Source organism: Cladosporium halotolerans (assembly GCF_011745625.1).
Source record: "Cladosporium halotolerans strain TM138-S3 chromosome Unknown Sca11, whole genome shotgun sequence".
Classification (NCBI taxonomy): Eukaryota; Fungi; Ascomycota; class Dothideomycetes; order Cladosporiales; family Cladosporiaceae; genus Cladosporium; species Cladosporium halotolerans.
Genome location: NW_027191462.1, coordinates 474,578 through 487,779, shown reverse-complemented (window position 1 = coordinate 487,779; position 13,202 = coordinate 474,578). Strand labels below are relative to the sequence as shown.

General features: G+C 55.7%; 6 protein-coding genes across 6 annotated transcripts; 3 read left to right on the top strand and 3 right to left on the bottom strand.

Annotated features, from left to right (window-relative positions):
* Nucleotides 1-1,017: 1,017 nt before the first annotated feature.
* Nucleotides 1,018-2,280, bottom strand: WHR41_04402 (uncharacterized protein; the record flags this gene model as incomplete). The annotated part of the gene is made up of 1 exon (XM_069373008.1): nucleotides 1,018-2,280. One exon carries the CDS (start codon nucleotides 2,278-2,280, stop codon nucleotides 1,018-1,020), a length of 1,263 nt encoding a protein of 420 aa, XP_069230288.1.
* Nucleotides 2,281-2,473: 193 nt separating this feature from the next.
* WHR41_04401 (uncharacterized protein) lies at nucleotides 2,474-3,274 on the top strand. The gene is made up of 3 exons (XM_069373007.1): nucleotides 2,474-2,733; nucleotides 2,871-3,023; nucleotides 3,092-3,274. Exons 1-3 carry the CDS (start codon nucleotides 2,576-2,578, stop codon nucleotides 3,138-3,140), a joined length of 360 nt encoding a protein of 119 aa, XP_069230291.1. The 5' UTR covers nucleotides 2,474-2,575; the 3' UTR covers nucleotides 3,141-3,274.
* Nucleotides 3,275-3,359: 85 nt separating this feature from the next.
* WHR41_04400 (uncharacterized protein) lies at nucleotides 3,360-4,922 on the bottom strand. The gene is made up of 2 exons (XM_069373006.1): nucleotides 4,623-4,922; nucleotides 3,360-4,570 (listed from the first exon to the last, which is right to left on the bottom strand). Exons 1-2 carry the CDS (start codon nucleotides 4,714-4,716, stop codon nucleotides 3,513-3,515), a joined length of 1,152 nt encoding a protein of 383 aa, XP_069230290.1. The 5' UTR covers nucleotides 4,717-4,922; the 3' UTR covers nucleotides 3,360-3,512.
* A 169-nt stretch (nucleotides 4,923-5,091) lies between these two features.
* WHR41_04399 (uncharacterized protein) lies at nucleotides 5,092-6,423 on the bottom strand. Its single transcript, XM_069373005.1, has 2 exons — nucleotides 5,870-6,423; nucleotides 5,092-5,818 (listed from the first exon to the last, which is right to left on the bottom strand). Exons 1-2 carry the CDS (start codon nucleotides 6,018-6,020, stop codon nucleotides 5,202-5,204), a joined length of 768 nt encoding a protein of 255 aa, XP_069230334.1. The 5' UTR covers nucleotides 6,021-6,423; the 3' UTR covers nucleotides 5,092-5,201.
* Nucleotides 6,424-6,625: 202 nt separating this feature from the next.
* Nucleotides 6,626-7,477, top strand: WHR41_04398 (uncharacterized protein; the record flags this gene model as incomplete). The annotated part of the gene is made up of 1 exon (XM_069373004.1): nucleotides 6,626-7,477. The coding sequence occupies one exon, from the start codon at nucleotides 6,626-6,628 to the stop codon at nucleotides 7,475-7,477; it is 852 nt and encodes a 283-aa protein (XP_069230333.1).
* Nucleotides 7,478-8,606: 1,129 nt separating this feature from the next.
* On the top strand, nucleotides 8,607-12,711 carry WHR41_04397 (uncharacterized protein; the record flags this gene model as incomplete). The annotated part of the gene is made up of 3 exons (XM_069373003.1): nucleotides 8,607-10,448; nucleotides 10,500-10,938; nucleotides 11,042-12,711. Exons 1-3 carry the CDS (start codon nucleotides 9,015-9,017, stop codon nucleotides 12,709-12,711), a joined length of 3,543 nt encoding a protein of 1,180 aa, XP_069230336.1. The 5' UTR covers nucleotides 8,607-9,014.
* Nucleotides 12,712-13,202: the final 491 nt, after the last annotated feature.

Here is a 13,202-nt window from a genome sequence, read left to right as displayed (position 1 = left end):
GCAGCCCATATCCATCGGATCTGATCGACCCTCCCAATCCTCTAAACCATCAATCACCTAACACATTCCCTCATTCCATCGCTGGTTGCACCGTCCAGCTGGCTCTGTGACTTTCTCTTTTCCGCAACTTGTTGCTATAGAAACAACAGAGTCAGAAAGTACAGATGAATCTCTGTTCAAGAGGGAGCACGGCTTACGCACGGGCAGATCGATGAGATCGGCATCACCTCATACCATTTTTACTGTATACTGCAATAAGCAGTATAAGGTTTGAGCGAGCGCGTATGATGCTACACTGTATGTCGCTTTTGGCATTTGACAAGTCCTCAGCTGTGACCCGTCCAAAAGGTCTGCATCGTGGAATGACAGATGGCTAGCTGTGCCGAACGACTGATGCTCGAACGATACTCACGCTGCCACTACACCATCAATCTTTGCTTTCTCGATTGCAGATATGCGCGGATGGGAACATAACAGGTATTTGATGTGATGACTATCACGCGTGAGGAAGCAAGAGGAAGCAAGCCCGCAGAGAGCCATTCTCAGTGATATTGATACAGCCACTCTTCTTCTCAAGTCTATATACGGGCAAACAGACTGATCTACGCCAAGAATTGATGCTATCATGCAGGCGAGGCAGATTATCTAGCCGCCGCAATACTGTATTGGGGTGTCACGGCGCTTAGGGATGCGGCAAACTCAGCAGCGCGCGTCTAAATGTCTGACCGCCCTTGATCTGCGCCAAACTCCGTGGGATTCCAAAGCAGCAACGAACACGAGGGGTGCCGCCAACACTGCGCCTAATTGCCGCATCCAGGGTAGCCGGCTAAATGGGCCTTGCATGCCGAATTCGAAGGCTGTACGCCGGCGTTGGGATGCAGCCTGCCAACTCTGCCCACGGATCAATGGAAGATGCAGCATGGCAAATATTGGTTCAACGCGCTTGACCGGCTCCTTCAGTTTCATGTTTGACAGCCTAGGCTTCCATCGAATCGCTTCGCCGAAGCGGGCGGTCTGTCACGAAGCCGCGACTTCTGAGCTCTTCAACGTCTGCTCCTCTGTCCCAACTTCCGCGACCTTTTCAACTTCGCCCTTCAGCGCCTCCTCATCTTCAGCGCCCGCTTCTACGGCATCCTCTTCCGCCTCTCCTGAAGCGTTCGCTTCCCTCAATTTGCCACCCTTGCGTTTTGGCATGACCTTCATAAACGCCTCGCCCCAATCCCCGCACTCCAGCCAATGTACCATGATCTCGTTGACGTGGTTGGTCGCCAGCACCTTGCGGCTGGACATCTCCAAATAGTCTCCAATGGGAAGCTTAGCCGTGCGCACATTGCGCTGCACGGCACGTTTGTGACAGATTCCCTTTTCGCGGTTCTTGTCGACCAAGCCGCCGATGATGTACGTGCTGAAAGGCTTGAGCTCGGTCAGGGTGTCGTCGGATTCCGACGAGAGATAGACGACCTCGCCTTGCTCTTTCAGCTCATCGATCTTTGCTGGTTCCAGATTGGCGTACTTTGCAAACGCGCCCTTGAATGGCTTGCCATTGGTGTCTGCTGCCATCCATTCCTTGGCTTTCTCGGCCGTCTCGACGAAGTCTTCGTCGAAGAAGCGCATGCCCTTCCATGATTTGTAGACTCCGTTGAGAAGGCCTTCGAAGCGGTCTTTGAGGTGACCGCCGAAAGAAGAGACAGCTAAGTGTGATCGGAACTTGCTGTTCTTGTTATCCGAGTAGCATCGAGTGATTTGCGAGGCGAGAGAAATGCGCTCGTTGTCGCGCATCAGGTTGTCAAAATCGCAGTCCAAGATGAAAGTCACAGGCAGTTGAACAGGACGCGTGACATGCCGGATTCTCTTCTCTTCACTTGTCTGTTGGTCGTCGCCACCCTCTGCCTTGGCCTGCTCCCTAGCCTCGCGTTTACGTTCACGCTTAGCAACGACTTTCTCCTTGCGAATGATCTTGCGCTCCTCTCGACCTGCTTCCCATTCTTGCTTTTTGCGGAGTTTCTTGAGTTGGTTCTTTGACAAAGGTTTTCCATCGCTGTCCACAGCTGCAGATCCGGCAGGAGGTGCATCACTGGCTTTAGCAGCGTTCGAAGTCTGTGCTAAGTCCTTCTCCGTCACTATTTCGCCATTGTTGCCATGAGAAGCGTCAATCTCGTTGACTGATTGAGTCTCGGTGACAGTTGGAGCGTTCTTAGCAGCATCACTGTCACTCTGAATCGCCTCCCGCTGATCATTGCTCAGCTTGCGCATTTTCTGTGGTCTCTCATCGCCTTCCATACTGAATAATCGTGCAGCCCCCAATCGCTGAACCGGTATCGCCTAGCTCAAATATCAACACTGAAGTCCAAATAAAATCCAAAACTCTAATTGAACCCAGCGCCAGCGCCCGCGTCGGCCTGCCCTCAGCCGCCAAGCCCGCGCTCGGCCGAAGTTCAGCCCGGCGCGGTCAGCATTGAACGAGAGCAACCTCACAGCGACAGCGTCATAACCACCCAAGCCATTGCGCTCGCCCGCCCTCACCACACTCTCCACTCGATATACCAGAGCTCCGCCGAGCTCTCCCGCCGCCAAAATGCCCCAGGACATGCCGCCGACCGGCGGCTACGAGCCCGTCCAGTACCGCCGCAACCTGCCCGTGCGCGGGTTCCGCCCTGCGTACTACCTGGTCGCCGTCGCTGGTATCTGCACTTACGGTTTCTACAAGGTTGGAAAGGGAATTAGGGAACAGAAGTGAGCAGAATCCGTGGAGAGGGAGCCCGTCCGAGGAGGAAGAGGCGGAAAGCGGAGACGCGAGGCAGGACTGCACAGACGAGACGCTGCTTGTAGAGGGCATTGAAGAGGGGAAGTGCTGACGAATTATTTTCCAGCGAACTCGCGCGCGAGAAGATGTGGTCGCGCATCCACCTCATCCCCGTGCTCCAGGCCGAGGAGGACCGTGACCTCGTGAGGAGACACTGGGCCGAGAAGGCGCGAGAGAAGGAGCTCATGGGCGCCGAGTCCAAGATCTACAACAACGACCGGTACGTTGCTGATCCCCTTATCACATCAATCATGCAAATTTGCACAGCGAGTGCTAACTCGCCGGCAGTTTCGTGCGCCCCACATACGCAGTCACCCCTGGCGAGACCACCAAATAGACGGCGAGCGAGGATGGAATGGTCGGAGGAGGAAGAGGGAAATGATCGATGTACATATTACGGGGTTCGGGGCGTTTTCTCATGTCGGCAGCCACCGGCCGGCGAAAGTATCAAATGTTCGTTCAGACTTACAATCCGTTTGCCGTGTATTCGTCTCTTGTGCGTACCGCTAGATGCTAAACCACCAGAAGAGCGACAGCAGCATTCGCAGACGGAAAATGTTGGTTTTGATTCCAAACGTTTACGTTTCTATTAATCACCATAGCTGAGTTTCTAGAAAACCGAAAAGCTTCCCTGTAATCTTGAAGACCATGTACGAACGCCAGCAGACAAACCAGCATTTTTCCATATCGCATAACATCAGCCAGACGATCACTTCAGCACACCCGCCGCCCTCAGCACATCCTCCGCGCCCAAACTCGGACCACCCGGCACGACATCCCGCCACACCTGTTCAGGCAACCGCTTCGACTCCTCCAGCACGCCCCAATTCGGACTTGCCTCAGCCCGCAGCCACTTGAAATCGTCCACCTCCCGCCACTGGTTCTCGACAGCACGGTCCGCCTCCTTGAGATACGTCTCTGGCAGCGGAGCAAATTGCACACCGGAGCAATCCTCGATGATCGGCCGCCCAGAAGCGTGCAAGTACACCTTGCAGCCTTTGCTCTCGTGCATTCTGAACTGCCGGCAAGCGACAACGATTATCGAGTCCGTGATGTTGGTCAAATGCGCGGCACCGCTGACGTGCCCGCAGACGATGAGGCTTTGGCTGATGTTTTTCAGCGTCAGGGTTGCGAAAGGCTGGCCGGTGGAGGTTGGCGACGACATGTCGACGACGCAGCGGTGCAGGTCCGAGAGCGTGCCGGAGCTCGTGGCGTGAGCGGCTGAGGCCGGCAGGATGATGTGCTGGTCTGCGTGGTCGTTGATGCTGACGGACGTGCTTTGAGAGAACGACATCCGGAGGCGTGCCGCTTGTGCCATTTGCGATTGGGGATCGCCCACACTGGGCAGGGTTCCCACTGCGTCTGCTTGCTCTGGTGCAGGAGATTGGGTCTCGTATGGTGTGGTGACGAAGCTCGAGGCGGCAGACGTGTCTGATGCGTTGCCAGGGATGTTGAGGCGCTTCTCGTTCAGCAATGCGGTTGCATCGTTCAAGCTAATAGCAGATTCATTCTTCCGTGTAGTGAAAGATGACTTGAATGAGAATTTTTGTCTCGGCGCCACCTTCGCTCTGGCATCCTGCAGTTTGCTTGATAGCCCCTTGATAGCATCGGAGTAGGTCCGCTTGTCGTAGGCAGGGATGGAGGAAGAAGCGTCCTTCACCTCGTTCGACAGACGTGCAATCTCTGCAAGGCAATGGTCGACGGCATCTGCACGCTCTCCGCCAGAGCTGCTGAAGTCTTCAATCTTTGCTATCTCCTCTTGTATGGCTGTGAAGATGTGAGAACTCGCTGTCTGGTAGCTGAGGTGTCACAATATTACCTGTGGCTTCTTGCTGGAAGTGTCTGAAGAACACCTCACTTGTAGTGAGCTGCTCACCTTGCTGCTCAGACATGGGTACTGCAGCTGCTGCCATTGGGAGTCGGTCAGTAGAAGGTGAGAGTTTCGCTCGAACAGCCTTAGCCTATGGTGGGTGTGCACGGTCGCGGGTTAACTTGGGCGCGCAAGATCACTCTGCGGTATGGAATACTCCTGTGACAGATTTGGTTTGAATTCAGCAATACTTCACTCCAGAGTGACACGAGACGAAGATGGTGCAAAACCAATGTCGAAGGAAGCAGAGTCGTACCACTGCCTCACGGCGCGGGCGGCTCTTTGAAAGTCGCGTGTCGCCGACGTTCGAACTGCCCCTCAGCCCCGCACTGAACTCAAGGGACTCAAGCATCATCGCAAAGTGCCAACACCCAGAACCATCGATGATTGGCACGGCAAATCTATACCGAAGGAAGGATTCTCGCTAATCAATCTTTGTTCAATTGTTCACTTCTTGACTGGATTCAGAGTGGATATCATACTACAGAATGCAATGCAAATTGAAAGCTCGGACGACAACAAGCCAACCTAGAAAGATCCGAGATCCGGCACGACCTTGTGAAGGAAATCATTAAGGTCCTTGAGCACCGTGCCGGTGAGCTGGTGTCCAACACCGTCGTATTCCTTGCTCTCCAATGACGATTCAGACAGGCCAACCATGTGCAGCGCCTTGATGCTCTGGTCGTACACGCTCTTGGGGATCATCTGGTCTTGCTTTCCTCGCGCCATGAAGATGGGCACGTCGCCGTGCTGGGCAGGCAGACCGGATTTGGCGCGCAGGTCGGGCAGGCGGTTGCACAAAGGCAGGTATCCCATCAAGCCGACGATGCCCGCCAGATGACCGGCGTATTTTGAGCTTGTAAGGTCGGTAAGCAGCGACATGGCGCATCCCTGGCTGAAGCCACCGAGCACGATGCGCTGAGGCGGGATGCCTTTGCTCACGCATGCGTCGATGAGCGACTCGACGTAGGCGACAGACTCGAGCATGCCATCCTCGTCCTCGGGATCTTGGAGCTCAGGGCGGTCGGAGAGTTTTGTGGGGTGGTACCAGGCTGTGGCTCGCGCGTCGAGGTTCTCTTTGGCATTGGGAAAGATCCAGTGCATCCAAGGCAGTTTGCTGTTCTGCTGGAACTGGTCGGCAATGTCTGGGAAGTGTCAGCCATTTTCTTGTTGCCAGATCAACTGAATGTGCTTACTCTCAAGACCCTCAGCGCTGTCACCAAGACCATGAAGGAAAATGAACGCAGCACCATGAGCCGGGTCTATGGGAGGGGCAGCGGCTGGCTTGTATACGGCGGGCGTCCTGCCCGGAGTGGTAGGGAGGGTCATGGTCCTCGGCCTAGTCATTGTTGCCGTGTTTATGGGAGTGGCTCCGCGGTATGCGAGTGCTACTGGAGACTGAATGGTGCCGTTCTACTGCGTAGAGGTTTGTGGTAAGGAATGGTAAGAGGCTTCGGGGCAAAGGAGGGAGTTTTGGAGCTACAGCTACCCACGGGGAATGACTTCTTCTAAAAACCGGCGCCTCAGTCCTCACAGCGGTTACAGTCGCCTCTGTGACGCAGCCAATTGTCCAAACAAACTCAAGCCCCACCGAGAACAAGTTCTGTCCACTTGCCGAGGCGGTCGTGTGTCTGGCGGAGCCTGAGGGTCTACGGAGCATCTCGGAACGCTCTGATGAAATCGCAAGAGGACGTGGAGCCTCTTCGGTCGTCTGTCGGGGTCTGCAAGAGGAAGTAAGCTCTCGCGCAGTAGTGTTTCGGTCAAGTGGAACGTAATTCTGAGGGCATGCAGGTGCATGATCTACCGCAGGCGGCGGCCGCTGCGGCAAGCGTGCGGGATTACCCCGGAGCCCCAGGTTGCCTGAGCGGGCGTTGGCCTCATCGGCGGCGCTTTCACATGCCCATCTCGTGCACGCGACAGCGTCCACGACCTGCCACGCCATCCGCACGATCATGGCTGAGGGACCCCTGCGCTTCCGCACTCCTCACATCGAGGAGATCCCTACGACACACTCGAGGCACCAACCAGGCTTCGCTTGGGTGACAGTCAAAAAAGATGCCGCCGATCCGTCAAAGGCTGCCTTCGAGGTCGCGGGAAAAAAGCGTGCTAGGACGACCGGCTTGGGCCAGACAGAAGCCCAGCGCGAGGCTCTGAGTGCGCGGCAACAGCGCGAAATCGAGCGCCGAATCCGCGACCTAAACTCGGACAATGCAAGGGACGTCAACATCCCCATACCCAAACAAACGAGCGGTGGATCTGGTGGAGCAAAAGCCGGCAAGACATCGAACACCAAGAAGATTCTGAGCAGTGGCAAAGAATTCAAGCATTACTTGGATGACGAAGAAGCAGAGCTGGCGCGGACGGGCAAGATCGATGGGTTGGAGAGGGATCCTGATGCTGCCGTCGCGCAGCCTGTACAACGGGCCACCAAGATGCCGATTGCGAGAAGAATACAGCGTGAACAGAGCAGCATGAGTGGCAGTCCTGGACCCGCTACCCTTGCACATGGGCTGACATTACCCTTTGAGCCAGGAGCTGGCACGGGAGATGAGGAACACGACTTCGATGCTGTGCCGCGACTGCCTACGATGGAGGAAATGCAGGCACTCGTAGACGCGCCGCCTCTGACCTACAATGCTGCACGCTCTGCACCTGGGCCTGCATCTGCGCCGCCTGCGAGGGTCTTTTGTCAGACCTGCGGCTATTGGGGGAGGTTCAAATGCTTGAAGTGCGGCGAGAGGACGTGTAGCGTGGAATGCGAGGCGGTCCATGTTGCAGACAGGTGTTTGAAGTTCTACGCTTAAGGACGGGATTGAGGAGTTTGTGCTTTTGATATGATATGATACCCCTTGGCCTGGTTGGCGAATTATTCGAGAGTGGGAAGCCACGTATGAGGAATTGCGAGGCACGTCTTTTGCACGATCAGTCGAATGACTGTCAGTATGTATTGTGTAGATCATATGAATTCAGGCAAACACATGATCTGTCCAGAAACGCAGTATCTTTTCGCGATGACGGGAGGAAGTCGCGAAATAAGCTTATCTCGACCCCCACGCAAGGCTTATCACACGCGATGTTTACTCGCAATTTACCACAACCGACACGCGAAAACACCATTCCTGTCATTGGTTCGCCTCATGTCTTTCAGGAACGCCGTCCAAACGCGCTGTAACGAGCAAGCGTTACGATTCTCCGAAACATGGCTGAACCACGGACCGATCGCAGACATGACTTGCCCAACTGTTATATGTGTCTGATGGTATTGGCGTGTCTCACTCCCCGACATCGCCATGGCTACTTGAAGCTGCATGGCATGCGTCGGTGGCGTCAAGTAACGAAGTGCTAGGGCATGATACAGCGCCGAGGGCGCGCATAAGTCGACAAAATTAATGACTGTGCAGCGCGTTGCTACACAATTCGAACGGGGAGTTGCAGCGCTGCTAATGCAGGGAGACGAAAGCCCAGGCCATGAAGTCCATCTACTAGCCGCGTGGGAATCGGGACGCTGGCTGCCATCGATCGATTTTCGGGAGGGAGGAAGCATAGACGCAAAGCGCGGCCGCACACACTCGGAAAAAAAGCATTGCGAGCGGGTGTTGAGCCTCACACAGCTGTTGCTATGCTATCTGCAGAATCACCAGAATCCAATAGCATAACGGTGGAAATGAAATGCGCGACAGGAGGCTATCAGAACCCGTAGCCGAGGTGCTATTGAATCCTCTTCAGCGCTCTGGCAGCGCCGCGCGAGCCACGACGCTGTGCTGACATCACCGGGGGATCTGCTGGGTGTTTCGGGCGCGGTGTGGAGATCGCGAATGGGCAAAATCAGCGCCTCCCGTCGCTGCCGCTGCGCGCTGGTTGGCGCCCCCGTCTCGGCTGTCTTCCTTGCTGAGAGGCGTCCACCTACCCTTGCGAGCCACACGGCAGCGCACTTCAGCACCTGCACACGAGAGCCGCAGCGCCCTAGCACTCGAGCTACCACTCCGATCGCGATCAAACGACTGACTACTGCTCTTGCGACAGCACTCGCCTCGCTACGCCTGTCACTCGCCGCGCCCGGCATCCTCTCCGCCTTGGACGCGCAGCCGTCGGATCGAGGCTTGTCATCTCGTGGACCCGGCTTTCTGGCACCTGGCACCACACCACTGACCCATCCGACCGCGACAGGACCACGCCGTGCAGCGCCGCCGCTGGTACTAGCCTCATGCTGAAGTGCGTACCGCTGCGACTATCGGAGCGTAGTTGCGCTGCCTCAGCGGCAGACCACCTGCCCGCCACGGCAGGCATTTTGTAAGGAGCGACTAGCTAGCTTGCTCTTAGGCAGGCGCTACGTCGCCCGCGATGAATGGCTTCCAATATGGCGACAATACGGGATACGATGGCAACGGCATGCCGCAGGACGGCCGGCACGATATGCAGAGCATGATGATGATGGGGCAGGCGGGCCTGAATGGCGATGGAGGCTCGGACGAGAATGTCGCTGGGGGACAGTCGCTGGATGGAATGGTGAACATGGGAAACCTCAGCTCGAACCTCAATTCCAAGATGATTCGGCGCCAGAGCATGCCGCAGGGCTTCGCGAACGCTACACAAAATCAAGGAAACAATTACAGCCCGGGAGTGCGACGCATCAACAGTATGATGGACTTCAACGGCAACAGATCCCCAGCCGAGGCCATGAACTCGTATCCCTTCAATCCTGGAATGAACACGGACCAAACTGGATCCATGTCTGGCAACACACCCACCACCCAAAGTGGCCAGGTACCCATTCCAAATCGACGGCAATCAGGCAATAACGAACTCAACCTCAACACCAACTTTTCAAGCACACCGCAGAACTACGGCGCTATGATGAACCAAAACTCAGCATACGCCTCCCCCGCCCACCAGTCAACTCTAGACATTGATATGAACAGTCCCTACCTGGATCCAAGTCTGGCGATGCAAATGGATTTCAGTCTGGATCAGAGTAGTATGGGTAATAATGTCGGTAACATGGGAAACGGTATGGCCGTAGGCTTTGGCAACAACATGGGGACAGGCTTGGACCCTGGCATGAGCGGCAACATGGGAAACAGTATGGGCGGCAATATGAACGGTATGGGTGGCGGCATGGGCAGTATGGGGAACAACGCCAACAACAACATGGCCGGCAACATGTCTTCCCACATGGGCGGCAACCTAGGAGCAAACACGGAGGACATCCAAATGCCCATGTACAGCCAACCCCATTATAATCAGAACGTCGTCGCTTCGCCAATTCAACAAGGCACACCACAAGACCCATCCATTGGATCGACGCGCGTTTCTTCGCAAGATGCGACCGCCCTAAGTGGCAGTAGCTCGCAGTATGGCCGGAAAAGCCAGCGACCGTCGATGCCCCACCAGCTGTCGAGAAGCCAAAGCAATCACGTGTCTTCCGCGGCCAGCCCTCAACAACCTGAGACACCGACCACCGGAAATGATGCGCAGCAAAATCAATCTATGCATCAATCAAGCCAGCATGGCACCAATCGCGGGTTTCAGGGGCAACCACAGAACCCCATGCCTGGATCAGTTCAGGATCGCGGCGTCGGACGCACTGGGAATGATTACAACGGCCTGAACGGTCCACTGCCCGTGAAGCCAACTTCTTACAATCCCAACAACCAAAATTTTCCATGGGAGCCTACAGGCGGCAGCTGGCCTTCGACTATGGTCAACAAACCTCATATGCAGTCTGCCTACAAGAACGCGTATTCATCGACTGGATTTGACATGCTTGGCGTTTTGGTATGTGGCTTATGATCGGAGCTCCTCGAGCACAGACTAACAGACTTTCAGATGCGCGTGGCGACAAGACCAAACCCCGAAATCAACATTGGCTCTGTCGACTTGTCCTGTGCTTTTGTGGTGTGCGATGCAGAGCTTGACGACTTTCCTATTGTATATTGTTCGGACAATTTCGAGCGTCTGACCGGATACACGAAGCACATGATTCTTGGGCGCAACTGTCGCTTCTTGCAATCTCCGGACGGCAACGTAGCAGCAGGAGTGCGCCGAAAATATGTTGATGACGACTCTGTGCTGTATTTGAAGAACATGGTCAACCTGCGGCGCGAATCGCAAATTTCGCTTATCAATTACCGCCGCGGCGGCCAGCCATTCATGAACCTGCTCACGATGATTCCGATCACTTGGGATACTGAGCAGGTGAAATTCTTCGTGGGTTTTCAGGTTGACTTGGTGGAGCAGCCGAATGCGGTTACGAACAAAAATCCTGGTACGTTCATCGCCCGATCTGTTCACCGATGGAGTCCGATCACGAAGCCGAGGGCTCCGAAGGTATAAATTGCTTGGCCAGGAAGCTGACGGAACGTGCGCAGATGGCTCGTACGCAATCAATTATCAACGTGGCATGGCCATGCCGGCGTACACCATGAGTGCGCCGGAATCAACATCCAGACCCGACCTAGGACAAACGGTCCCGCGCGACGACGTATCCACGATATTGAGCACCATCGGCACAGGCGAGTCCGAGTACGCCAAGCGCATGTGGGACAAGGTTCTATTAGAGAATACGGACGACGTCGTGCACGTCCTGTCACTCAAGGGCCTCTTCCAGTGGATCTCTCCTTCTGCTCAACGTGTCCTTGAGTACGAGCCGAGCGAAATCATCGGCACCGCCCTCAGCTCTGTCTGTCACCCCAGTGATATTGTGCCGGTCACCAGAGAACTCAAGGATACTTCATCCGGCGCCTCTGTCAATATCGTGTTCCGCATCCGCCGCAAGAGGAGCGGTTATATGTGGTTCGAAGGCCATGGCTCTCTTCACACAGAACAAGGAAAAGGCCGGAAATCAATCATCATGGTTGGCCGCGAACGCCCGGTGTACACTCTCAGCAAGCACGAAATTTCCAGCGCCGGTGGGGTGGGAGAGAACGAGCTTTGGACAAAGATGTCGACGTCAGGCATGTTTCTCTACGTGTCTTCCAATGTCCGACAGCTGCTTGATCGCCAGCCTGATGAGCTGGTGGGAGTCAGCATTCAGTCCTTGATGCGTGCAGAGTCCAAGTCAGAGTTTGGAAGAATTCTGGAACACGCAAGGACTGGTAGCAAGGCGTCTGTGAAGCATGAGATGATCAACCGGCGAGGCCAAGTCCTCTCAGCTTTCACTACGCTGTACCCTGGAGACGCAAGCGAAGGTCAAAAGCCGACATTTATCGTTGCGCAGACCAGGCTTATCAAATTCTCGCGCGCCTCGCAAATGCCGCGGCCAAGTCTCACCAAAGACAGGAGCTCGGAGGATTCCTTGCAGTCGAAGAGCTCAGCGAAACTGACTCAAACAACTGGGGCCGGCGACACGCCCAATTCCGCTCTCTCCACCAGCAAGTTTCAAAACACCAATCACTCCGCCATCACCTACTCGGGCCAAAACGGCCTCCAACTCGGCCACCAGGACGACTTCCTCGCGTCAGAAGACAACCTCTTCGACGAGCTCAAGACCACCAAGTCTAGCTCCTGGCAATACGAAATCCGCCAGCTGGAGAAGCGAAACCGCATGCTCGCCGAAGAAGTCCAATCTCTCATCGCGGCCAAAAAGAAGCGCAAGCGCAGAAAGGGCGCCGGCAACCAGCAAAAGGACTGCGCCAACTGCCACACGCGCGTCACGCCCGAGTGGCGCCGCGGGCCCTCCGGCCAGCGCGACCTTTGCAACTCCTGCGGCCTGCGTTGGGCCAAGCTCAACGGCCGCGTCTCGCCTCGCACCAACTCCGCCCACTCCATCCACTCCGGCGGCGGCGCCTCCGCCCGCGGCTCCAACGCTTCCGCCTCCCCCCGCAACGCCCCCCACCCCGCCGGCCAGGTCACGCCGCAGCATGGCGTCGTCAAGAGCGAGTCGCCTAACCATCCCCCGAATCCCACGAGCGCGGCGCCACCGACGACGACGACAACGCGCGAGAGCCCCACGACCGCGTCCGCTAGCCACGCGGCGCACATGGAGGGCGCGTCGGGCGTGCCGGACAAGATCGACGAGGGCGACGAGCCGGAGGCTTGATCGACGCTTCTCTCAATCTTCTATTCCTTCGATTGCTCGTGGGGCTTGAAGAAGTCCCGCGAGCTTTCTCTATCCTGTTTCCCGTTTTGCCGTTTGGCGCCTTAGATCTCTTGTCAGATACCCCGCTTGATATTCTTGTGTTTTGTTGTTTGTTGCCATTGGTTTTGCTACGCTTTTCTGTTCTTGTTCATCGCGCAGAGCGGACGGCATGGCATGATGGGACGATGATTTCTCTTTTATCTGACGAGGGGACGGGTGCTCAGGGCGTTGTTCTATCGTTTTCATGGTTTCTTTCAGGAGGTGGATGGTGGATGTCGTGCATTTGACGGAAGACTTCTCGCGAGCGAGAATGAGGGAGAATGCTGAGATGGGAGATGTAGGGAGGAGCTGTAAATATTCTTGTTTATGTGTAGCTTTTCTGACAATTGACGAGACGACTTTGATCTGAAGGGTGCACTTTCTCTTGCCTATCTCTCATCGCTAAGTGCACG

Bases quoted from the DNA above. Each gene is read 5' to 3' on its own strand.
- WHR41_04400 (XM_069373006.1), bottom strand. From the start codon at position 4,716: ATGGCAGCAGCTGCAGTACCCATGTCTGAGCAGCAAGGTGAGCAGCTC. The intron at 4,571-4,622 runs GTAATATTGTGA...ACATCTTCACAG, and splicing joins CTTCCAGCAAGAAGCCACAG to CCATACAAGAGGAGATAGCA.
- WHR41_04401 (XM_069373007.1), top strand. From the start codon at position 2,576: ATGCCCCAGGACATGCCGCCGACCGGCGGCTACGAGCCCGTCCAGTAC. The intron at 2,734-2,870 runs GTGAGCAGAATC...ATTATTTTCCAG, and splicing joins AAGGGAATTAGGGAACAGAA to CGAACTCGCGCGCGAGAAGA. The intron at 3,024-3,091 runs GTACGTTGCTGA...ACTCGCCGGCAG, and splicing joins AAGATCTACAACAACGACCG to TTTCGTGCGCCCCACATACG.
- WHR41_04399 (XM_069373005.1), bottom strand. From the start codon at position 6,020: ATGACTAGGCCGAGGACCATGACCCTCCCTACCACTCCGGGCAGGACG. The intron at 5,819-5,869 runs GTAAGCACATTC...GACACTTCCCAG, and splicing joins CAGCGCTGAGGGTCTTGAGA to ACATTGCCGACCAGTTCCAG.